General features: G+C 46.3%; 1 protein-coding gene across 8 annotated transcripts in view; it reads left to right on the top strand.

Annotated features, from left to right (window-relative positions):
• The window catches only part of PUSL1 (pseudouridine synthase like 1), a 50961-nt gene that overhangs the window by 8267 nt on the left and 16012 nt on the right, over positions 1-26682 (top strand). For 7 of the 8 annotated variants that reach the window (XR_010793136.1, XR_010793137.1, XR_010793135.1 and 4 more), the window contains one exon: positions 24279-24466. Coding sequence is in view for 5 of the 8 variants with exons in the window: in XM_066606821.1 (XP_066462918.1) it covers positions 24279-24466 (188 nt within the window). In the remaining 3 variants the exon portion in view is untranslated. Of the gene's footprint in view, positions 1-14315; positions 14346-24278; positions 24467-26682 lie in introns of those variants that run through there. The other variant, XM_066606825.1, reaches the window with a different exon arrangement.

The raw sequence follows: 26682 nt of genomic DNA, 5'->3' as shown, positions 1-26682 counted from the left end.
GTCTCCTCTCAGCCTTCTTTGTTGCAAGATAAACATTCCTAGATTGTTTAACCGTTCCTCATAAGACATGATTTGCAGATGAGTAGCTCTTCTCTGAGGTTTGACCAAGGAAGAATAGAGGGGGATAATTAACATGATCCCAGAATTGTTCACCTTTTTTGGCTGCTGCATCACATTGTTGACTCATGTTCAGTCTGTGATCTATTAGCATACCCAGTCTTTTTCACATGTGCTGTGTCAGGGCTCAAACCCATGAGCTTCGGTGTCCCATACGGCGTTTCTATCTGCTGCGTCACAAACGCGTAGTAACTGAAGGGACTGGAAAAATAACTATGGGGAACATGATGATGATGATGATGATTATCTGTTCAGTTGCATCTGACCTCAATGGGTCAATGTTCTCCACGCGTTTCTGTCTTTCACGGCTTCTTTCAGTTCGGTGATTGCCGTGTTCCTGGTGGCCTTGATTGTATCCAGCTATCTTGTTCTTTGTCGTCCTGATCTTCTCTTCCCACTGACCTGGCCAAGCATCAGTACCGTTTCCAGTGATTTAGCGCGCATCATGTGTCCAAAAAGAGAGCCGCTGTTTGATTCTGCCCTCTACTGATATTTTCGGGTTGACGTGATCTAACACTACCTTGTTCGTTGTCATGGCAGTCCGAGGTATCCGTAGCATTCTTCTCCAGCACCAGAGTTCCAACGCATCGATTTTCCTTCTGTCTGTTTTCCTGAGCGTCCAACTATCACAACCATACATCGTTATGGGGAAGACGATTGCATTGAGCAGTCTGGTTTTTGTTGCAGTGCTAATATCCTTGCTTCAGATCTTTTCCATTCCTTGCATTGCAGTCCCACTAAGTGTAATCCGCCTCTTCATCTCAGGTCCAGATTGCCCGTTGCAATCAATTTGGGATCCAAGGAAGATGTTGGGGAATCTTGGGGAACACCTTAAAGCTCTCTAAATTATTCAAAATTGTAAAAAAAAAACCCTCCCAGAATGCACCTGTTCCAAACAAATCATCCCTCTCTTCTGCAACCAAAAATCCTGACAATTTAGAGTTCCTCCAGAGGGGGGTGTACATAGTATATCCATCTAGTTACAAAACGTCATCCCTCTGGCACATATCCTTATAGAGGGGCTACAACCTATCTGCTATTCAGCCTCACGCAGTTTCTCTCCACATCCCTTCAACTCTTGCAATTGGGATGCCCAAAAATATATCTAAAAATATTTAGAATTGCCAATCCCGTTTTACCCTTCTGAAGGGCCTCTAATTTAATTCTAGCAGATTTCTTATTCCATAATGAACTCCTAAAAATCGTATGGAGTCTAAAAAAAATACCTTTATGGAATCCAAACCCGTGGAGTCTTGACTATATAAAGGAGTTATGGCATGAATACCATTTTAGAACGATTCCCCTACTAACTATCGTCAAAGGAAGACTATTTCAGACCAACGTGATATCGCCGCCAGAAAATCCAAGCAATATCGCATTGGTGGTCCTTGCGATATTGCTGCATTTTCTCGCGGTGATACTGCGATTTGATTTCTTTTTTTTTTTTTTTAGCACCATGTGCAAGGATTTTCGAATGGGGGGCTTGAAATATAAGCCCTACCTTGCAAATAAGCCCTAGCTGCAGAAAAAAAAAACAACAAAAAGAATAATACATCGCCTAATAAGCGCTGTCCGGCTTTGCTGCGTCTTCTCCCCGGCAGTGGTCTTCAGGCATGTCTTCTTGCCGGGGATTTGTAAACTCCGCCTCCAGGGAGTGCTGCCTCTGATTGGCTGAGTGTCACTCCCATCCTTCTCCTTAAAAGGGACAGTTTACGCCTTCTCATTAGGTCTTACACCAAACTCCTGACACTTCTTTCCTATATTAGGCATCCTCTCCTCATAGTGCAGATCGATCATTTATAGCCAGTGTGACACAGCCCCCATCTGTGTTTTTATTAGCTGACTACTCTGACTTCTTCTTTCCTTGACCTCGACTCTAGTTGGACTATGCGATTACTTATTGCCCGCCCCCAACTTTTGCTTGCATCTCGTGTCTGCACCCGTGCTGCATTGCCAGGGCTTCGCCATTCAAACTAATGCGTTTCAGTGCAGACAATCGGATACCGCAGAATCAGCCGCCCCGCCACCGGGACTATCTGAGCGAGTCAAAGTCTGGGGACCACACTGCAAAGACCGTATCCCACTTTAAGGTGTCAATGGTGAAAAACGGGGTTCCTCAGGTGTGGCAAGGTGGTTCACATGTGCCTATCTGAGAACTCCTCTTGCATGTGTGGTATAGCTATATACCCTCTATCGTATTTCTGTGGGTGGACTACCTCGTTTCATGCCTATTCATTAGTATAAGAAACTGCTGGCAGATAACAGAACACTTTGCAGCAACTTCTAAGGGGAAAAACCTTGGAGGATGCCAAGTTAATGAGCGTTTAATTAAAGAAGGAGAATGCATTGCTGTGTCAGGCAGCTCCCGGCCACGTGGCTCCCGCTGGGGCTTGCCGTTTGCATCACCTGCTAGTAATTAACAGGATCCCTACTCCAGACCCTTTCCCTGCTGGAGATCTCCATGCGCAGCACTTGGCGCCACCTGGAGAGTGTAGTCGACTAGAGATAATGGCTTCAGCTTGGGGAAGTTTGTGCCGGGTGCTACTTGTAGCTTATTTAGGGGATTTATATCTTTTCAGCCCTTTATTGCTATTATGTATAGCAGCTGTACTGAGAAACGCCCCAGAGATGGCATTTCAATAATCAAAAACCTGCTTAAAGCGGATCTGTCCTGTATATATGGGGTTCCCATGTATACATGTTTGGGCTGACAGTTGTTTTTTGCAATATGGTTTAATTAAAAAAATGTCATTCTGTGTCTTCTGCAGCTTCTGCATATCATTGTGTATAGAAACTGCAGTCTAAGGGCTTATTCACACGAGCGTATATCGGCCGCTGTTTTCACGGACAGCTGATATACACTACCATCTGATGCATAGGATTCCAATGCATCAGATCACACTGGCATATTCCCACAGCGTAAAAGCCCTTGGCCAGCAAATATAGTGCTGTGCACTTTTACACCGGGCAGGAAAGCTAGCCATGGAACTATCTTTCCAGCCGGGATACGTCGGCCGCTGCATAGACTTTTATGGGAGCCAATGCTGGAGAGGGGAGGTGGGAGGGAGTTTAGCAGCGTGACTGCTAAACTCCCTCCTCCGCTCTCCTACCCTCCGACTGTTTGCAATGGGAGGGGGTGGAGCTCTGGCTGCGGACAAGGGGAGGGAGCTTAGCTCTGCCCCGCCCACTCCCATTGCAAACAGCCGGAGGGGAGGAGAGGGGCAGAGAGCCGGGAAGGGAAGGCATTGCGGCATCTGAGTATATGTGCCTATTAGATTTGTGCGCCCCGTTCACACGTTTTTACGGCAGGCACACATAAAAACACCTACAGCCTTGTGAATCCAGCCTAAGTCTCAATAGGAGATCTGTCAGTGAGGCTGGACTGATGCTTAGTTTTCAGCCCTTTTTTTACAGCTGTAGGTCCTTTTTAGACCTGACGATTTTCTCATTGGAATGAGCGAACTGTATCGGAGATTGCTCAGGCAGCGTATTCTCTGGGCGGAAGGAAAATCGCAGCATGCTCTATTTTGCTGCGGATCCCTTTGAGCCGCCGCGGTCATATGCAATACAGAAAACTCAGGTACACGGAGTCACTATCCGGCTTCACAGACTCAACCTGCTGCGGGCCTCCCGCATGTGGAATCCAGTCCGCTCACGTGAAGTTGTCCTTATGGTCCTTTAACATGGGACACCTGTCGGGCACTTTAGCGCAAGACGGATTTCTAAAGATGCTCCAGAACTATTTTATGTCCAAGAAGAAGGGGAGCGATACTGAACGATGACGAAATAACATTTCGGCTAACTTTTGCGCTTAGATTCGATGTAATTTAAAATTTGAACAATCTATCAAGTCTGATGTGCGAAGCTTTTTTGTGTGTTTTTTTTTTTATTTTTTTTATTATTTCTTGCATTTCTGGTGTTAAAGGATTCGGCATGTAAGATGGATTAGAATTTGATATTGGGACGTGTGTTTGCAAAGATACTGATCCAGAATGGATGCTGTGAGTTCTAGTGCAGAATCCAGCCTCTCCAGTGGTTGAGCGGCTCACATAAAGCGCTGAGGACAATGTGCAATTAGCATTTCCCACTAAATTGCTCATAGCCATTGTAGGAAATGATTACAGTCCAAAGTGCCAATCCAGCTCTTTCTTCTACATTTTTTTCAAATCGATTGCAGTTTCCCCTATTATGAACCACTATTTAACATCTGTGCTTCGTCCGCAGTGAATGGGGCTGGTGGCTCTGCCTGGTACTGCAGCTTAGGTCATGAGCGCCGCTATTGCTCACAATTTTATGCTTATTGCCAGGCTGCACCTCGACTTGCCAGTTTAGCTTGGAGATGGCTCTAGATCCAGACCACTAGTGACGCTAGTATAACCGCACTCTTTTAACGTAAAGGGACTCTAACTTGCAGTTGTTTGATTACTTGTATAATATACTGCAATACTGAAGTATTGCAATGTATTGTACATTTGCGGGCATTATATTAAAGAAAACCTGTCACATCCCCACTGCACTATAAGCTAAGCTATGCTACAGGCTGGGGAATGTGACAGAGCTGGGAGATGTATGTTTTATACTCGCCCACGGCCACGATCCAGGGCTGTCGTCGTCTGAAGATCGCGTGGCGTTCAAAAATAGGACACTTTTTAGAGTCCTGTGTGTGCGCTTCTCCCATAGACTTATATGTGAGAGTGTGCACACGGGACTCTGAAAAGGTCAGAGTCCATTTTTCTAGTGTTGCGCAGTCTTCGGAGGACGACAGCGCTGGAGTGTAAAAAATACATCACCTGACTCCTTGTCACATCCACTAATGGCACCATAACTCAGATTATGCTGCTGTGGATACATGACGGGTCCCCTTTAAGTCCTGGCGCAGGCAAGGCCTAATAGGCAAACCTCAACGGCAGCCCTAGGGGCCTTCACAAGGACCTAGGCTGCAATGATGAATGAACTGCCAACCGCTCCCTCCTGTTGTTTCACTGTGTTGGCAATGGGGTTTAAAAAAAAAAAAACCCAAAAAAACCCACTGACAACTCCTTTAGGGCTTATTCACATGAGTGTGTATCGGCCGCGTTTTCACAGCCAGCCAATATACGTGACCATCTGATGCATTGGATTTGAATGCATCAGTTCAGATGGTGGTTTTTTTTTTTGTTTTTTTTTGTTTTTTTTTTCCGGTGCTTAAAAATGGCTGGCCCGAAAAGATAGCGCATACGGTGTAAATACCGGCCAGCCGCTTTCACGCGGGCCGGAAAAGATAGTTCCGGAACTATCTTCCGGTCAGAATACGGCGGCTGGTCCCATAGATGCTTATGGGAGATGCCAAAAAAGAGAGATGGAAGGGAGTTTAGCAGAGGCTCTGCTAAACTCCCTCCCTCTCCGCCCCTTCCCAACTGCCAGCAAGGGGAGGGGGCGGGAGATTAGCACACTGGCTCCTGCCCAGTCCTGCCCCCTCTGACAGCCGGAGAGGGGGAGGCAGTTTAGCGGAGCTAAACTCTCTCTCCGCCAACCCGACAGTATTCCGGGTGCAGCATATAATCGCCACACCCCGGCCATCTAAACGCGCACATAAGCGGCTCATGCGATTTGTGACTGCACTGCGGCTGTGTCGCGACCAACCGAGAATTGCGGCAACCGTGTGAAGGAGCCCTTAAGGGTTAAAAGTCTGTTTATGATCAGTGGTCGAATTGGGTTACCCTTAATACAATGTTTTCTTACTTGTTCCTAAGTGCGATTATTGCAGTAATGGCTTCAATCACAATGTTCTCAATGTTTTCTGTGTAATTGACCTGTTTTCACTATTTTATGGCTCCTTCACGCTAGCGAGAAAATCGTGTGAGATTTGTGTATTGCGAGACGCACAAATATGAAACCCTTTCTTTAGAAACACTTACGATGTTTCTCAACATACCACCGTGTTGCGATGTGATGCAGAAAACACATCGCAGCATGTCCATTCTGTTTGCGATATCGCCCATTGTTTTCAATGGGGTCGGCGGCAGCAGGGCTGGAACCATTGAAAACAATGGGAGATAATCGCTATCTCCTGCTGCGGCAATGAAGGAAACCCCACAGGGATGCGAGGCGGTTTTCTAGTGAAGACTCCTCGCATCCAGGGGTTACCACATGCGCTCAATGGGGCGGCGGCCGCAGCAGCGCCGGCCCTGTTAAAAATAATGGGAGAAGATCGTGATCTCTGCTGCGGCGGAGATGGAGGGAACCTCGCAGAGATGCGAGGCAGTTTCCATGTGAAAACTCCTTGCATCCAGGGGTTTTCGGGTCTGCAAGGGCGATTATCGCCCTCACCAGGGTGCAGGACCCCCTAGTCTTAGATAAACAATCAAAATCAGTTGCGGAATAATCCTCCACAGCGCCACCTATTGGACGGTTAGCGACCCTAGGAATCAATATCTTACCTTTTGATTGGCCATTGCAACATGACAACCTACAATTGTTTCATGACAACTGCCCCTCATCAGTGCACAGTGGGGTTCTAGAGAGGCCATCAATGTGAGTCCGAGGGAGTACTGTCTGTCCTTGTGGAGAGCACAGAGGATGTAGGGTGACCTATAGGTCATGAAATGCACCCTGGAAAAAGCTATTCAAATGAGTGGCAGATTAATTCTTCACCAGCCCACTGATTGGCAGGTAGCTACCCTATAGGATAATATCCGACCTGTTAACTGGCGTTGCAACATAAGTAGGGATGTAAGCCGAACTAATGCATGTTTTTGACTTAAAGGGATTGTGAAGATTTAGAAAAACATGTCTGCTTTCTTCCAAAAACTGCATTGTCACTTGTCCTTTAGTTTCTGAAATTGTTTCCCAGCTTCACTGGAATGAATGGGACTGAGCTGTAATACTAAATGCAACCTGTGGACAAATGTGGTGCTGTTCTTCAAACAAAGCAGCCATGTTTTTCTAATTCTATACAAGGCAAAGTGTGAATGATCTTAAACCTGTGGCCGAACTACAGTTCCCAAACAGGTTAGGGGTCCTTGAGCTACAGCATGGAATAAAGTATTTACAGAACAAATTCCCATCAACTGTACATCTAGAACTGAAGGCTAGATGTAAAAGTTAGTAGAAGGTGGCAACGTGCCTTAAAGGGGTTGTCCATGTGTGGGGCGACTTATTTAAATGGAACCAAATCTGTTAAAGCCATAAAAGCAGGGGTACTTGCCTGTCCTCTACCCCTGCAACCTGGTGCTGCAGCCCCGTGGTCCTGCTGATCTTTGTTTAGTAATCACTATCATGAAAAAAGTACATACAGGATAGGAGGCATTGGACTAAGCAGCAGCACATGTGAAAAAGACTTGGGTATACTAAGAAATCATAGACTGAACATGAGTTAACAATGTGATGCAGCAGCAAAAAAGGCAAACACAATTCTGGGATGTATTAGAGAAGCATAGAGTCTAGCTCATGTGAGGTAATTATCCCCCTCTACTCTTCCTTAGCCAGACCTCATCTGGAATACTGTGTCCAGTTCTGGGCACCCCACTTTAAAAAAGACATAGACAAACTGGAGCAAGTTCAGAGAAGAGTTACCAAGATGGTGAGCGGTCTGCAAATCATGTCTTATGAGGAACGGTTAAAGGATTTGGGAATGTTTAGCTTGCAATAAAGAAGGCTGAGAGGAGACTTAATAGCTGTCTACAAATATCTGAAGGGCTGTCACAATGCAGAGGGATCAGCCCTATTCTCATTTGTACAAGGACAGACTAGAAGCAATGGGATGAAACTGAAAGGGAGGAGAAACAAATTAGATATTAGAAAAAACTTTCTGACAGTGAGGGTGATCAGTGAGTGGAACGGGTTACCATGGGAGGTGGTGAGTTCTCCTTCAATGGAAGTATTCAGAGGCTGGTAGACATCTGTCTGGGATGATTTAGTGAATCCTGCACTGAGCAAGGGGTTGGACCCGATGACCGTGGAGGTCCTTTCCAACTCTACCAGTCTATGATTCTATCACCTTACTGCTGCAGCCAATCGGATCGCAGCAGTCATATGTCATTCTCCTGGTATCACTGCTTACCTTTGTTGCTGTTTGAGGTATGTTATTGCCCCATGACCACCAGATACTGAATCTAAGGTGGTATTAGGTATTCACATGAACCTAAAACAAACTTTTTTAACTTTTATGATGATTACTACTAACTTTTTCCATCTTGGGTTGTGACATTTTTTTTCCTTTGACCATATTTTATTTTATGTTTTTTTTAAGATAAACAAAATGTCAGCACTGAGGCTGGCCTCACATGAGTGGATTTGAATTGCAGAGTCCGCCATCGCTGTCCGCGTGTATGATACACTGTAAGGCTGGGTTCTCACAGGGCGGATTCTCGGCGGAAATCTCGCGGTTTGGCCGCAGCAAAAAAAACCGCGAGATTTCCACCGGGAGAACCACTGCTGCAAAACCCGCGGCGGCTTTGAAGCAGCCCGACCGCTCGCTCTTCCGCTGCGGACGGCACTCCCATAGAGGAGAGCGCGGCCGCAGTGGGGAAAAAAAATGGACATGCTGCGGTCGGCAAATCCGCGCCGGATTGCTTCTGCCGGCTTAGCCGCATCGGATTTACCGTCCCGTGTGGATGAGATTTCTGAGAAATCTCATCCACGTGGCTGGCTAATCCCGAGATTAGCGGCCGCATGCGGATTTGCCGAGGGTTCCTGCCCACGGACTGGTATTTGCTGAGCGCGTCCGCATCACAGACCCACAGCAAATGGCACCCATAACATGCTATGGGGAATCAATTCTTCCTGCACACTTGCGGAAACCAGTTGTGGTTTTTGCAAGCGGAGGAAACATCGCAGCATGTTCCATTTTTGTGCGAATTCCGCACTGACTGCTTCCACTGAAGTTGATGGAAGCCAGCCAATCTGCGGCCCTTCTGCAATCACATTGCTTAAAGGTTGCGGATTCTGCGTCATCGCTAAGCAATGACGCTGGAAAAAGCAGGATCCGACCCGCTCGTGTGACCCCTGGCCTTAGACAAGTGTGATTTTTGGACAGTGAAAACTGACTTTTTCTATGTGATTATCTTTTATTTTTTTTATCCCTTTTCCCTCTGTATGGGTTCTGTATCGCTGAGGACTGATGAGTCAGCGCACAGCAGCCGGATGAGGGTGGTGAGCGGATGTTGAGTCTGTCTTCCCAGCCTATAAACTATCCTGCTTTGTTTTATGTTATTATCTGATGTCGCCCAGGAAGATTTCTCAGCAACGTGTCAATCCCAGAACAGAAGGAATGGAAGGCGAAAATAAAATGTAGCAAGGCTGAAATAATTAAAGTGGAGCGTTGCTTGGGCTCTGTTCACATCTGCGTTGTGGCTCCTGTTGATAGCAGAAAACACGACGGCGTCTGATCACAACGGACACTAATGGTGCCCAATGCACCCCATTGTTCTGCTATCCAGTAAAGCTGAATGGAGCACTAACTCAATTGGCGTCAGCCAATCACAGCCATTTAATGATGTCGTTGAATGGCTGTGAGTGGCTGACACCACCTGAGTTAGCCAATCGCAGCATTAGCTTTCTGGAGGCGGGGATTTCAAGCCCCGCATCCAGAAAGCAATGCTCTGTCAGGGGGCGAGGAGGGAGCGACAGCCTGCAGCAGCGCCGCAGAGCGCCAAGGGAGGTGAGTACTGCTTTTTTTTTTTGTATAAGGTCGTCTTACATGCCAGAATAAACTCTAATTATGATCTGTCCTTTATGGAGGTGAATACAGAAGGTAATTGCCATGTCCTTCCAGCAGGCAGAGATGGTACTGCGCTCTAGCTGGTCATGTGATGCTGTGCTGATGCTTCATGGAAGTATTCACATGGGGAAGTCTCGCCATCACAATGGTGCCTGTTAAGTAGCAGGAGTCTGTACTGCATGGAAGTGACTGCAGCATATGTAGGAGAAGTCCAGAGTGTGACAGGCAATCGGTTGAGCGGGGCAGTAATGGAAAAAATGTATTTTCACTGGAGTGCCCTTTTATCTTTGGTTCACATCAGCATTTCTGTTCTGTTTCGCCATAGGAGAGAACAGAAAAAATGAAATTCACAGCAGTGGCGGGTCTGTCGTGTGATGAGCACCAACAGTACCTGATCAGCCTCCTTCAGTATAATAAGGCTATGCCTGGCCTACGGCTCTGTTCACATCTGCATTCATGGGTATAATTTTCCTGCAGCATTATGGGAGAAGGAAAATGGTAACCCTGTTGGGAATGGACCCGTCCTCTGAAGGAACAGAATGGCACTGGAGGGACCCATTGACTACAATGGGGTCTGTCTGGCTTCTGTCAGACCCTCTGGCGCTTTCCTGGATAAAATAGCGCAGAAGGCTGAGGGATTTTGTCCGGGGTTTTGGGGACTGATCTGTACTCTATGGAAAACTGGTAAATGGTTCTCAAGCCTTAAAGGGGTTGTCCCGCGGCAGCAAGTGGGGTTATACACTTCTGTATGGCCATATTAATGCACTTTGTAATATACATTGTGCATTAATTATGAGCCATACAGAAGTTATTCACGTACCTGTTCTGTTGCTAGCATCCTCGTCCCCATGGATCCGTCTAATTTTCAGCGTCTAATCGCCGGATTAGACGCGCTTGCGCAGTCCGGTCTTCTTCTTTTCTGAATGGGGCCGCTCGTGCCGGAGAGCGGCTCCGTGTAGCTCCGCCCCGTCACGTGCCGATTCCAGCCAATCAGGAGGCTGGAATCGGCAATGGACCGCACAGAAGCCCTGCGGTCCACCGAGGGAGAAGATCCCGGCGGCCATCTTCACCAGGTAAGTAAGAAGTCACCGGAGCGCGGGGATTCAGGTAAGCGCTGTGCGTTTTTTTTTTTTTTTTTAAAGTCCCTGCATCGGGTTTGTCTCGCTCCGAACGGGGGGGCTGTTGAAAAAAAAAAAAAAAAGTTTCGTCGCGGGACAACCCCTTTAAATGTCAATGAAAAGGAATAAAAAAAGAATGATTTAAAGAAAATTAACTAATACTGATAGTGAGTCCTTGCATATAAAAGACCTAGAAGCTGTAAGACACTTACTATGTGTTTACAGGAGCTTCTTCAAGGGTCTGTACAGTACCCAGAGCACTGGAAAATAACATGGAGCCAGTCTCATCTGGTGTCCAGAGGAGCAGCTCATCCTGGCGGTGGTAAAGAGCAGTATGGACATGTACCGCTCGGTACTGTAGGGAGGCGCTACTAGTAATATAGGGGCTTTATCAGTGAAATGATTGACTGCATCTATCAGTGAATTACACGTGCTGCAGATCCAGACTGTCTGTGACACATTGGTGAATCTGGTTGCAAGTTAGGCCGCCTGCACACGAACGGGTCGGATTCCGCATGCGCGAGCCCGCAGCAGAGTCCCACCCTGTACCCAACCAGCGACCCTGTGTACCTGTCATTTATCTTCCTTCTCTGTACTGCAGATGGCTGTGGCGAGCTGCTGTCAGACACGCGCGGCACAGATTTTTTTTGCGTGTTTATTTTTCCTGCACTGTCACTTGGCGATTGACTTGGAATACGCGACCTTTCCACAACGTCATTTGCGCAAGGGCCGTGGGACAGACTGCTTCCATTGACTTGAATGGAAGCTGTCTGTGCAGAATCCACACCAACCTGCTCCCATTTTTCCTCTGCTCGCGGAAATCGCAATTCGGTTTCGCGAGTGCGCAGAAAGAAGTGCTTTTCCATACCATGTAACAATGGTTTTTTTTTTTTGCTACGGATCCGCGGTATGGACGCCGACCGCCAATTCTGATAAATGTCTGATTGGTGGGGGTCTCGGGAATCACCAGCACAGGGTCCCACATCTTTAGTTTCGACTCAAGGTCCGCCTGCGGTGAATAGATCGGCAGCGTAGCATGTGTGTTGCTGCTCTGGTTATTGGAGTGACTGACAGTCGGGTTCACCTTTCTGCCGTTCTCAGCAATAATAACTTGGTTATATAAGATACTTGAAGACCAGAAAAAGTAGAATTTTTCATGGCTGTTCTCATTGAAGTGCAAATTACAGTGGAGTAATGTGGGAGGACGCATCAATCATCCGTCAGCCCTCACTGGCTTATGTGACTCACTATTAAGCCCCCACATTTTGCCTTAAATCAAACTCTTTCTACATTATAAGGGTTTTAGCAAAAAAAAAAAAATTAAAATCCTGAAGTTTTCCAAGTGAAGTTTTTCAAAAGTGACGCATCAGGAATTATGTAGATGATTTTTCTTTTCTGGCTCCTTAAAGGCAATTTCCAGGCTCCTTGTATAATGGCAGGGCTAATGCCATCCAGTATAGATGCCACACATTTTACATGTATCCACCGAAGGTCATAACGTACCTTGGGGATACACTATAATTTCTGTTTAATTATGCAGTTTCCTCTATAACTCGGTGATCCACGGGATCCCCAGCTCCAAGGGCAAATAACCTACTATGGTGACATGAGGTACACACTTAGCTGGTCTGTCTGGTAAACCCCGACACCTTGACCATGTCTTGGGGCACCCAGTATTATGTGATCGCTGGGTACAGTAGAGGCTGTGGCATTGTTGTTACCTATGTTCTTTATATGAAGAGAATGAGACCAAGGGGGGGGGAGTCAGATTTCCAATAACGGGGTCCCCATACATGCGAGGCCATGTTGGCACAGCATGCAATGGCAGCCACAGGAGGAGGAAACCACCTAGTTAAGTGCTCTATACCATCTCCTCTCCTCATTTAATTGGTAGGACCTGATGGCTGCCAGACTCCGTTTAAGCTGTTTTTAACATGAGTCTCCAGCTTTTGAGAAACTTCTAATGTATCCTAACAATTGCAGGGAGTCCTAGCATGCTGGGAGATGTAGCTTTGTAAAAATGGTAAGAAACGTCCTTTGTTAAAAATGTCGTGCCTTTATTAAAGGGGTATTCTGGTTGTAGGTTGTTTTTGTCTTCCAATTTTCATGCATCCACTGGATTGGCAGGGGTCCAACGATCCCGAGAATAGGGGACCCTTTCGACTTTTTCTGTGTGTCCCATAGAAATGACTGAAGCAGTGCCAGTCCATTAATTTCTATGGGTCAGATAGAGATGGCCATCAGCAACGCTCGGCTATGTGTCTGCGCCATTATGTGGAATGACGCTGCTGCTGTGCATGTGCAATCAGCGCCTCTATTCTCCACTATACTACGGAAATGGGAGCCTGTATCTCCAGCTGTAAAGTAGTGGGGACATGGGTTCACCAGCCTCTGGATCGGTGGGGGTCCCAGCAGTCAGTTTTCAACCTTCCGGTGGATCGGTGAAAACTTGGGGAAAAAAATGGCCTATGACCAGAATGCCCTTTTGATGTATGAAGATAGTGTCTTTTATGTGCATTATATACAGTTTTTGTGAGGCAGTGGTATTAATAGCATGGGGACGTAGGTGATGGGATACGTGCGCTACCCAGTTGTCATTTGGGCATATAGGTTGTGTTCCCACATGATGTCTGAATTAAAGTTTTACCATGTTTTATGGCGTTTTCGGAGTGTTTTTGATGTAAATGTTAATTGCACATCAAAAATGCTAAGAGAAAACCACATGAGTTTTTCAAAAAGTGGAACTTCACAGGTTGGAGACCACCGAGCGCCACATAGTCTACCATTGATTAGTTTACTTAAAGGTTTACTTCAGAGATTATAGCTCATTGTACACTATCGTCAATTGTATAGCTTCAAAGTCACCTGAAGGTCAGCAACAACATTTATGATGTTTTCTTCTATTAACCCTACACAATGGTCATTTGAGCTCTATCTGAAGAACAGGACTGCCGGAGAACTAGTAAAGACCTCCATTTATTGCAGATATTGACTGTGTTTGCTAAAAATACAACGGGAAATGCTAACTATGTATTCTATCACTGGCATCCAACATCAGGCCGAATCCAAAGATCTGCATTGTACTTTCATGTTTCATTTGGTGCTTGGCCAGTATCTGCTGCGTTGGTAGTTTTTATTGAAACCATATGGGGAGATGAATCCATCTTTTCGGAGGCTTCATGAAATTCTTTAACCCCTCTGTGCTTTCATCTACGATCTGACACATCCATGAAGGTCATGGGAAGAGCAGGTTTATTACAGGATTATATGCTTCCTGCTAAACGGAAACTCTTCTGGATCTTAACTGGAGTGATTCATCAACTGTTCTGAAGCTACCGATAAAGAAATAAGTATAGCCTACTTTCGTGGTGGTCTACCTCCAGCAGCATTGATGGTGGGCATGAGTCCAGGTTCGTTGGCCTGCTTCTGATCACTCCTAAAGTGCTGTTACTTTGGTAGGAGCATCTGGGTCTTGTAGTCATGACATGGGCTGATCCTTTCTTCCAACGGGGTCAATTTTGTTTTTTAAGGTTATGACTAGACTTTTGGTTTATATATAGTCTTTTACGTTCTTTTAGCATGAAGACTAGCATAGCTGTACTGATCGTAATGTGCTTTGAGTAAACCCCAAACAGAAGCTCTTTCCTACTGGTACAGTGAATGTCCTACCTTGTGGGCCTTTTTACACAAGCCAGAACATTTCTGTGAATGCTCGTTTGCCTGATAATCGGGCTGTGGAAAAGGAATAATAAGAATGCTTGCCGATTTTTTTTTTCACACGATCGATCATTCCCATAAGTCGATTATTGGCCCTTATGAAGGAAAATGAGACAAGCACCGATGAACAGAAGTTTCAATCAATGCTCGATAGACTGAACCAAGAACTCGGACAGTCTAAAAGGACCTCTAGGGTATGCAGAGTGTTAAGGCAGCAGAAATGTAATCCAAAGCTCTCGCTCACGACCTGAAGGTGAGTTCAATCCCCGCGTGGTTCAGGTAGCTGTCTCAAGGTTGACTCAGCCTTCCGAGGTCGGTAAAATGAGTACCCAACTTGGTGGGGGCTAATAAATAAAAATTACCTGAAAGCGCTTGGAATAAGTTAGGGCTATACAAATAACAAGATATATTTTACTTATTTATGCTTACATAGGTTGGAAATGCCACTGATTTCCCACAGTGGAATGATCTGTGGAAAATCCGAATCGTGAATGGGATTTTATAAATCACCGATTGTGGTTTACCTCTGTAGGTATGAGTTGCTGGGGTGCATAGTATTTGGTCTTGAGATAAGCTTTTGGATCCAAAAGCCTATATCTTATTATTTTCTATATTGCATGACATTGTATAGAATATCAAGTCCTCACTCCGTACTTCCTTTGCATTACATGCAAATAGGTCAATGCAGTGGAAAGAATCGATTTAACAGGGCAGAAGAGGAACCTTTTGCTGAGCAATCATTTCGGAGGAGCCTCACTTTGCCCTTGGGATCCACCACATGGCCACGCTGCTGTATGGCATTAATATTTTATAAGCTGCAGCAAGGTCTGGGCTCGCATATGAAATTTTGGCTTAGTCGGATGTGTGCAGACTCTGCACTCGCATCTACAGGCCGAATGGTCTTTTTCGGACTATGTAAGTGAGGCCGCACTCCAGAAGATTAGGCTACAAATGTCTGCACTCGTGGAGTCCTGCTGTGTGCCATACGGGAAGCTTCTTCTCTCGCTCGCTATAAATATTTAAGGCAGTGCAGAGACTGAGAGGGAAATCAAAGTCCATTATCAAGTCTGAAATTATCCTGCTGCTCTAAGAGCGCAAATTTAAGGGGCCTTAACCTAATAAAAGGGTTCAATAGCAAAATGTCAGCATTGTGGTTTTTGAAGGACCTACAGGATGCCAGAGTATCCAGGGCAGATGTTGAATTTACAGTAATCGGGAATATTTCATGATTTGCAATCAAGCTCTTTGGATTATCATTGTGTATGTACAAATTATAATTCCAGTGGTCTACAAAATGGGATGCGATATTCCAGTAGTCTGGAGCTGCCATTAATATGCACATTCGTGAGCTAGTATCAATAGTTTTATTTATTTCCATTTGTTAATACCATTTGGATACTCTCCGGGGCAAACCTTCTACTAATGACTGATACACTTCAGCTGGTATTTCCCTCCATTCATCCTGCAAATGTATGGCAAGTTTTTTGTTAAAGAAGATGCATCACCCATCTACAGTGGTGCAAGGAGCGTCATCCATGGGCAGTTGAGCAATGCTAAAATGTTCAGTGGAGTGACGAATTGCGCTACCTTATCTAATCAGGTGTACGTATCTGGGTGTGGAGGATGCTGGGGAACGCCTTTTGCATGAGTGTGTTGTGCCAACCGTTAAGTATGGCGGAGGATGCTTTATGCTCTCATTTAACATTATCCATAGTCCCAATTGGAAGTCTGAAAGGAAGTGCATGCTGGATGTAAAGCATATTTGGCTGATTGCCGAAGAAGGATCTCTGGCTGGATGGCGCTATGAATTATTTACAGCTATCGTCTGGGACTTTACTAGTGAGGAACTATCCTTCAGGGTCAGCCGCTCAGGAGCCCTTCTGATGTGGCAGAGCCGAAAGCAGGCAGCTCTCTCTGTAGTGCAGTGGCTCGGGTTGGTCTTCCAGGCAAATCTCTCATTGCAATACCAACTCGGGCCACTGCAACATGGACAGAGCTGTGTTTTGGGGGGTTTGCGACCATATACTTAGTGATTTTGGTCCGTGAATACGCATCAAAATAAGACCTGCAACTTTTTAAAGTGAAATATCGTTCCTCATTTAAAAAAATAAATAACATCTGAATACACCAATTTAATTTAGTGGGACCTTGTTCTGTCCCTATTCAGTCAATAAGAAATATGGACTAAGGCCTCATGTCCACTTGCACGCGCAGATTTCACTACTGAGCTCTGCAGTGGTATCCATGCGTGCCTGCGGCCATGGAGAGGGAAAATACATTATACTCTCCGGACACTGCAGGACTCTCCGACGTTCAGACCAAATCTTCTTTCTTCCGGCCGGCGGATGTGCTTGGCACGCCGGCGCCGTGCACATCGTTTTTCTTTTTTAGATCTCTTGCTCTCCCGCGTTTCTGCGGCACAGCACAAAAACAGCTGGGGCTGTGCCGCAGATACAGAAGGCTCCCATCGGCTTCAATAGAAGCCGTCCGTGCAGTAGATCCACAGCCAAATGGAACATGCTGCGATTTCTTCTCGGGCGCGCGACCCGCACGCCAGGAAGAGATCCCATCCGCATGCTTTTATCTGCCCTACGGATGCTAATGCATCCCTATGGGCAGCAAGACGCACGGATCTCCTGTGTGGGGGCCACGTGCGGATTTTATAAATAAAATCCGCACGTGGACATTGTGCCACAGGCCTCATGTCCACGGGGAAAATCAGGCCCGTGCGGATTTCTGCTGCGGATGCACTATAATTGTCGCATGCGTGATCCGCACTAAAATGGAGCATGTCGCTGTTTTTGTTTTTTCATTTTCACGCACATGAAATTCACAAATCACTAAATATAATTTCCCCGTGGACATGAGGCCTAAGGCCTCCTTCACAAATGCGTTGAGGTAAGCGCCGCAATTTACTTTCGTTTTCGCCTTTTGCAGTTCTCATCAATGAGTAGGAGCGCTAAACACTGAAAAATCGCTTTGCTGAAAAGCTAGCGCTGTCTGAGCGGTCCCATTGGAAATGTCTGTGTGAGGGAGGCCAGAACCTATGCCTTGTGGGTGGGCCCTAAGGATGTTATTACACAAGCTCCATCAATGATCTGTTCTAATAGTTGCCAGGTAAGCCCGACCATACACTACCGCTCGTGTAATAATACCCTTAGGGCTCCTTCACACTTGCGTTTTTCTTGCACGTTTTTTTTAAATTTTATGCGATATCGCTGCGTTTTTTTCACGCGATTGTCAATGGGACTTTCTAATGTTAAAAACACATCGCATACAAATTGTGTGACTGTCGTACCCTTAGGCCTCATGTCCATGGAGAATCCACAGCGGGTCCCTCCTGCCCCACGGACATGAGGCATTAAAATAAGAATTAACTCACCTCTCGCCCACTTCGGATCTTCCCTTTGCCGCGGCTTCATCTTCTCTCCGTCGCGGCCGGATCTTCTTTCTTCGGCCCAGCGGATGCGCGGGGCACGTCGGTTGCGTGCCCCGCGCATGCGCCGGCCCGAAGAAAAAAAGATCCGGCCGCGACGGAGAGAAGATGAAGCCGCGGCGAAGGGAAGATCCGGAGCAGGTGAGTAAATTCCGATTTTGGTCTCCCGCAGATCCGGACGGCTTCCATAGGCTTCAATAGAAGCCTGCGGGAGACCCGCACGAAAATGGAGCATGGTCCAGATTTTTTCATGCTCCATTTTTTTTAAAAATCACTTTTATTGACCATCCGCGGGTATTTATCTATCCGCGGGTGGTCAATGCATCCGCTGCGGATTTTAATTCTTCTTTTGCCCGTGGACATGAGGCCTAAAGCCTCATGTCCACTAGAAAAATACAATCCGCGCAGAATCTGCTGCGGATTTCCGCAGCAGATTCTGCGCGGATTTGCTTTAAATGGTATTTTTTTGCATGCGGATATCCGCACCCATTGCTAGCTATGGCAATGTGGCCGATACTCGCGGAATCTGCGGTAAAATGGAGCATGCCGCGTGTTTTCTCCCGCCCGTGAAAAACGCAATTCTATTAAAATGCCATCCGCGGGTGCAAAAATCAATTTAATTGACCGCGGATGGCCAATGATTCCCTATGGGCAAAATTGAATGCGGATTCCGCTGCGGAATCCGCAATTCCATTTTGCTAGTGGACATGAGGCCTTACTGTCGTACGGTATTCAGATGTGGTCGTTTAATGTCTGTGATGAGCTGCAGGCCTCTGTAAACCTACATTCTGATTATAGCCATGATTTTTCTCGGCTCTGCTACATCTGCCCTTGAAACGCGTATAATGGGGTGTTGTTGGCTATAATGGCCGGTGACGTGCGCGAACACATGCTGTTTGTACACAGGGTTATGTCATGTTTTGTGGGTGGTTGTTTTCATGTATTTTCTGCTTCTGCACCTTCTCTAATGAGGCCAGATATTCCTCCGCCTGTCCTCCACATGTTCCAGGGATACTCAGATTTTGTTTTTCTCTGAGCCTGGGTTTGTGGGAGTCACAGAAGCGTGGCGGGAGGTAGGCCCCAACCGTCTTGTCAGGTTTCCCCCCTCACGCTCCTGTGACTCCTTATTCTTTCCACATGTTCTGCTTTCAACCCCAGCAGCCGAGAAATGGCCAAAGTGCGGCAGATCTGGGAACAGAAGTATTCCAAGGGCTGCGGCCGGCTGCCAGCGCCGTGTGTGTAATGAGAGCAAAGAATGCAGGCCCACAGACGTGAAATGTGCCTTAACTGCCTCACGGCCAGCTGGACCGACCGACTGACTGTTTTATATTGACGTGTGATCTAGAATAACTTCTTCTTACAGAACATTATACAGGGTCGGCCACAGGAAAGTAGGCCGCACTCCAGAAGACAATCTGGCTTTGTTGCCCATAGCAACCAATCACAGCGCAGCTTTCATTTTACCTCAGCAGGAAAAAAAATAAGAGCTGCGCTGTGATTGGTTGCTATGGGCAGCAGAGCCTACATTTCTTTCAGACACAGTGTGGTGCCCATAGCAACCAATCACAGCACAGCTTTCATTTTACCACAGCAATGTAAGACATGAAAGCTGTGCTGTGATTGGTTGTCATGGTCAACAAAGATAGCTTAGACTACTTTCATAATAGTGTGGTGCCTTTCTATTTTCGCATGGCCCACCCTGTAGATGCAATTGTATCATGTACATTTAGGTTTGCCACCTTTTGCCACAAAAATTACCAGCAAAAGGGGGTGTGGTTAGGGGTGGGGCTTATCACGACCTATGGCCACAACTAGTACCAATGCCCCTGGTTGTGACCCCCATACTCATAGTTCCAGCGAGTAGTGCGCTTGGCAACCTGAGGTTTACCCACCGAGCCAAATTTCGGGCAAAAACGCCTCACATTTGTGAAATTTTGCGAGTTTCACGCGCAATAGAGGATCGAAGTGTCTCCCATTGATTTTAATAGGAAACCTTACATCGCACGGCATATGAGACGTGATGCATTCAAGGTCCGATTGAAATCAGTGAGCGGTGCGTTCCGAGGAACACGCAAAGATAACGCATGCCACGATTTTTCTTGCTTGCGTATAGTATCCATTCAAAAGGGGCTCACATTTGTGCGTCTCGCAACGCACAAATCTCGCAAGAGTTTCTCAGCTGCGTGAAAGAGTATGTTGACACGGTGGAATTCCGCATCTAAAATCTGTATCTATGTAATGCAGGTTTTCTTGTGGATCCGCATGCGGAATTTACACGGTATATGGGCAAAATTTATGGAATTCTGAAGTGGAAGAAGGGTCGGGAGGGGTATCGTCCCTCTTGAGGAGAGCACCTAGATGGTGAGTGAGGAAACTTATAAGGCAATGCATGCTCCTCTGGGTAATATGCAAATAAGGAAGATGGAGCAATACCTCTGCAGCGCCACCTATTGGATGGCAGCATTCCTGCCAATCAACTTGTGGATTTTCCCCATTGGCAAATTCCACATGCAGATATTAGATGAAGCAGTCAGGTTTGGCGCACCGACTCCGCAGCCCTGCATTTCAGCACTGCTTTCATTTTCTGTCACGTGAAGCATTGTTTGCCCTGGCCAATGCAGCCATTTGTTTTTGTATGAGATCTCATCTATGACCTCCAGTGTGGTTTATGTCTGCAGCGCTGGTTTCGGCACAGTACAAATACAGGAAGTGTGCTCTGCGGGAGCCACGTGCCACTAATCTACTGGCACTATGCACAGTCCACAATATGAAGTGATGCTGGGGCAGTGCCAGCTCCAGCGAAATGTGCCCTCCGGATCATCCGACTGTGCAAATTAGATTGAGGTTGTGGATATCTCTGATATTATACTGCTTAGAGCGGTCGATGGTATTCATTCAGTTTAGATGCACTAAATTTATACCATCGGCTGCATGAAATAAATGTGGTGGTTTATAAAAGTCATACATTAGAGGCTCTAGTACCCTGTTGTACTGACTCTAGCTTGGATACAAGATGTGATACGGGCAGAGATGGAGACCCTAGTACCCTGTTGTACCGCCTCTAGCTTGGATGCAAGATGTTATACGGTGGGCATGGGGGCTCTAGTACCCTGTTGTACCGCCTCTAGCTTGGATACAAGATGTGATACGGGCGGGCATGGAGGCTCTAGTACCCTGTTGTACTGACTCTAGCTTGGATACAAGATGTGATACGGGCTGCAGGAAGGCTCTAGTACCCTGTTGTACCACCTCTAGCTTGGATACAAGATGTGATACGGGCGGGCATGGAGGCTCTAGTACCCTGTTGTACCACCTCTAGCTTGGATACCAGATGTGATACAGGCAGGCATGGAGGCTCTGGTACCCTATTGTACCACCTCTAGCTTAGATACAAGACGTGATATAGATGGGCATGGAGGCTCTAGTACCCTGTTGTACCGCCTCTAGCTTGGATACAAGATGTGATACGGGCGGGCATGGAGGCTCTAGTACCCTGTTGTACCACCTCTAGCTTAGATACAAGACGTGATATAGATGGGCATGGGGGCTCTAGTACCCTGTTGTACCGCCTCTAGCTTGGATACAAGATGTGATTCGGGCGGGCATGGAGGCTCTAGTACCCTGTTGTACTGACTCTAGCTTGGATAAAAGATGTGATACGGGCGGCAGGAAGGCTCTAGTACCCTGTTGTACCACCTCTAGCTTGGATACAAGATGTGATACGGGCGGGCATGGAGGCTCTAGTACCCTGTTGTACCACCTCTAGCTTGGATACCAGATGTGATACAGGCAGGCATGGAGGCTCTGGTACCCTATTGTACCACCTCTAGCTTAGATACAAGACGTGATATAGATGGGCATGGAGGCTCTAGTACCCTGTTGTATCCAAGCTAGAGGCGGTACAAGATGTGATACGGGCGGGCATGGAGGCTCTAGTACCCTGTTGTACCACCTCTAGCTTAGATACAAGACGTGATATAGATGGGCATGGAGTCTCTAGTACCCTGTTGTTACCGCCTCTAGCTTGGACACAAGATATGATATGGACAGGCATGGAGGCTCTAGTACCCTTTTGCACCACCTCTAGCTTCGTTACAAGATGTGATACAGGCAAGCATGGATGCTCTATTATCCTGTTGTAACGCCTCTAGCTTGGATACAAGATGTGATACGGAGAGGCATGGAGGCTCTAGTACCCTGTTGTACCGCCTCTAGCTTGGATACAAGATGTGATATGGGCATGCATGGAGGCTCTAGTACCCTGTTGTACAGCCTCTAGCTTGGATACAAGATGTGATACCGGTGGGCATGGAGGCAAGAGAGTTCCGTATGGTACCCTATGGCATATTGGTCCACATTTGCTGTAACTGGGCCTCTAGATCCTACAAACTCGTAGGCTGTCGAGTTTGTCATCCCAGATGGTCCCATACATGTCCTATTGGTGATAAATGTGGTGACCGAGCAGCCATGCAAGTGTGACAATGTTGTGGTGACGTTCCTGTGACCCCCATGTGTGTGTGCGGCCGAGCATTATCCTGCTGGGAAATGCCTCTTGGAAGCCGCCATGAGAGGAACACCTGTGTCTGCAGGATGTCCTGAACATATCGCTGAGCTGTTATTGTCCCTCGTACCACTAATGGGCTGACCGACTGTTGTATACAATGGCCCCCCAGACCATCACACCAGCAGGGAAGGCAGGATTGAGCTGCTCACCCTGAGGTCTCCAGACATGTCAAGTGAGTGGTGTGTACCGCTCAGTGTCAGTCAAGTCTGATGTCGCCCATTTTTAATGCTTGGTTGGGACCACCCACTTGACGTCGCCAGAAACCGAATCTAAAAAAAAAAAAGCCTATCAGAGTGAATGGACAGGAGTATAGAAAAAAATGGAAATAGTCAACTGCAGAGCCGTGCAGCCAGCCCCACCGATTTTATACTGTCCAATGGCAGTATAATAATCTTTTTTTGTATCGCGCCAACTTATTCTGCAGCGCTTTCAGTACAGACCAAGCATAATGTAGTAGTCACCGACCAAGCATAATATATTCTTGTTTTACAGAGTAGCATTATGTCGGATTATAGATAGGACTGAGCCCAAGTATTGCAGTGTGTTCTGCATCGCAGTAACCGCGGTTTACATTGGCCTTCGTATAAATGTCGCGTTCGTCATCAGAATGCGGTATTTCTCAGGGAATATCTTGAGTCCTCTTGATCACGAATGCTCGGATTTTTCTCTATAATGAAAACCACATGTACATTGAAACAACGCAGACGGAGACCGATGTCTCGTTCTGGTTCCCAGGCTCACCCCAGCTTGTTTTGGTTACAAAATCTACATTTTTCTTCCATATTTTTTTTCTTCCATGCACTGTACAAACTGTGAGGAGCTTACGGAGGGGATACGAGGCGTCAGCCAAGTGCATCGTCTAATGTGCGTCTGGGCTGATGGGATAGGGATCGCATCTAACACCGCCGGCATAAATATTTATAAAGTGGACTTGTGTATTGTCAGCCCTAGTGGGGATACTGATGTAAGTGGAAGGTGTAGGTGCTATAGAAATGGCCATTCCACTTGTAAATACCTCCATTATACACTTTGCCACTAGATGGCGCTGTGATAAATTTGGCATTAAAGGGTTTATCCAACTTTGGGGTAAAAACCTAAGAGCAGCTGGAATTTGTGTAGGAAAAGAGAAAAAAAAAAACCAAGCACTTGCTCCTGGTTTCTCCAACAATCCAGCACCCGCTCTCCTGCTGCCCCTTTAATCTTTGTTTATAAGTGCACACCATGTGACCTTTCCAGCCAGTGGTATAAGCTTCATGCCAGGAGTTTAGCACATGACCGCTGCAACCACTGATTGGCTGCAGCAGTACGAAACGCCACTTTGGTCTGCATGGAAATAGAGCCGGGTGGGGAAACTGGGTGAGTACTGTTTTTTTTTGTTTGTTTTGTTTTATGCTTTTTCCATTTGGATAACCCCTTTACCGTAATCCTACACATTACCAGTTGAAGGGGCTGTGATAAACTGCCATTGTTATAACCCCATTAATTCCCACTAGGGGTCGTGTGACTAATTCTGATACTATTAAATTTGTTTTATTGGAAAATGTGTGTATGTATATATAATTTTAGTTGTTGTTGTTATTATAAAAACGATTATGATCTAATTTCTTCCTATTTTTTTGCCCATAGATGGCAGCACAGAAGCTCAGGCCAGTTGGCAAAGTGACATTCTCCATCTCCAGCCGTACAGACTCTGGAGTTCATGCAATCTGTAATTCTGCACATGTGGACATTGAGAGAACCCCAGATAAATCTCCATTCTCAGAAGAAACCTTGGTGGAAGCTTTGAATTACCATCTACAACCTGAGCCCATCAGGTCAGTGTCTCAGTGCGGAGTCCAAAAATTGGCCCTTTAAATTCCATTCATTCACGGGCTTAATAAATCAGGACATATATAGTATACCGACAGCTTCACTAATACTCCCACCCCACCCACAAAGATGCAACAGCACCTATAAGGGTTGCATACATGGCTGGCACTGGCAATGTGTGACCTGTGTGGTTGCACTGGGTGCCAGCCACCAGCTTGTAGGGGGGGCCCAGGCAGATGTAGGCTAGTGGCGTTCCTCCCCACCCTTCTTAGGTCCATCTGGCCAGATGATCATCTTTCTCTGTGCAGCAGCATCTTGTGAAGCTACATGAATCCTCCTCCTCCTGGCTCTGTCTCCTTCCCTCTGATGTCCCAAGGTGTTGCCATTACCGCATCGGCGCCCCGTAATAGTCATAGTTTTGCTACTGTACTTAGATTAGGAGCTTGGTTTTGGTATTGTATCTGTTCTGAAATTGGTCAATGCTGTATTTGTTATGAGCTTGGCTCTGGTACTGTATGCCATGACTTTGGTTCTGGTGCTGTCTTTATATTATGAGCTCAGTTCTGGTACTGTATTTAGAAGTTTGGTTCTGGTGCTGTATTTACTTCACAACTTTGGTTCTGGTGCTGTAGTTATGTTCTAAGCTCTGCTCTAGTGCTATATTTATGAGCTTGGTTCTGGTGCTGTATTTGTTATTAGTTTGGTTCTGGTGGTGTATGCCAGGTGTTTGGTTCTGGTGCTACAGCTATGTTATGATCTTGGTTCAGGTGCTTTATGTATTTTATGAGATTGGTTGTGTGCTGTATATTGTCATGAGCTTGGTTCTGGTGCTGTATTTATGTTTTGAGCTTGGTTCTGTATTTTTTGCTGAGCTGTTCTAGTGTGTGCATATGGTGCTATCTTGCTGCTTTCTCTGTAAACAGAATACAAGCAGACTGCCTATCTGTGCAATATACTTTTTTTCTTGCACCCCCTCACCTCTTCCCCCCCTTTGCTTTGCATTGCGGCCACAATATAGGTGCCCATTGATTTCTTTGTTTTGAGGTGCTAACTTTGTTTTCTGCAGGTTGCACAGTTGGAGGTGGTCTCCCATTTTCAATGAGGGTCAGATTTTCACCTTTTCTGTAATTTCACTTAATCTGTAATTGCACAAAATTCTGCTCTGTCCATCCATGTATGTTCATAGACCCAGATAGACGATGCCACGGCTTGTATTCCCCTATTGCCAAAGATGATCCTGGAAGACGTTCTGAGGTCTCGGGATGCTGCAAGTCAAGTGCTTCAGTTTGCAATTGTCTCTTGTTTTAATTATAAGGGGATAAGCTGGCGCTGAGGTCGGGACAACATTGCGCTTTCAAATCTATTGCAGATGCCTCTGGCGAGTCAGGAGAAATCCAGTAAAGGAGATAAGTGGCGACGCGCGGCGTGTTTACTGCTGCTAACAGATGAGATGGAGCGGCAATGATTTCTGGCTCGTGAACACAGATAACCGTACATTCCTGTCCATAATGCATCGCTCGCACACAAAACACGTTCCCATAGTAACTAATTAGCACGATGGGACTCGCTACTCAGCTCTACCTTGAGGGGGAGAGGGAATAGGTCTAGTACATAAGCCTAGGGGACCCCTGCTTTTTGGGAAATCTGTGTATTGAAAGCATTAGTATGTTAACCATTAATATTCTTTAGTGTCTAAAGATTAAAGAACCAGCAAATATCTTTTTAAGGCGACCGTCTGGTTTCAGGACAAAATTCGGTCACCGCTCCGAAAGGATAGGGGGGTTATTACCTGCAGTTCTTCTTCTCTGTTTCGCGGGATAAGGTAAAGTCCCCTGGTGCAAGCGCTGATCCATAACTGACTCCTAGGGTGACGTTTGCCATTGCCTTCCCCAGTCATCTTTTACCCCCCAGCAAGCTAGGTACTCATTTTACCGACCTCGAAAGGATGGAACCTTGCGTCGGCTACTTGTACCAAGTGGGGATTGAACCCACAACCCTCAGGTCGTGAGCGAGAGCTTAGGACTGCATTTCTGCTGCCATAACACACTTCTCTACACGAGGCTTTGTTCAAGATAGCGTCAGCAATTTTCTAACTATTTAATGCAAACTGTCCACTGCTCTCTGATTGGCTACTACTGATCATATGAGCAGTTCTGGCCAATCCTAAAGCCAGTTATACCATAGTACAATACCAATAAACTGTGGAGTATTAGGTAGTCTA

The sequence above is a fragment of the Eleutherodactylus coqui genome, chromosome 6 (genome assembly GCF_035609145.1).
Source record: "Eleutherodactylus coqui strain aEleCoq1 chromosome 6, aEleCoq1.hap1, whole genome shotgun sequence".
Taxonomy (NCBI): Eukaryota; Metazoa; Chordata; class Amphibia; order Anura; family Eleutherodactylidae; genus Eleutherodactylus; species Eleutherodactylus coqui.
The sequence above is the reverse complement of the archived record's forward strand: the minus strand, read 5'-3'. Positions and strand labels throughout refer to the sequence as shown.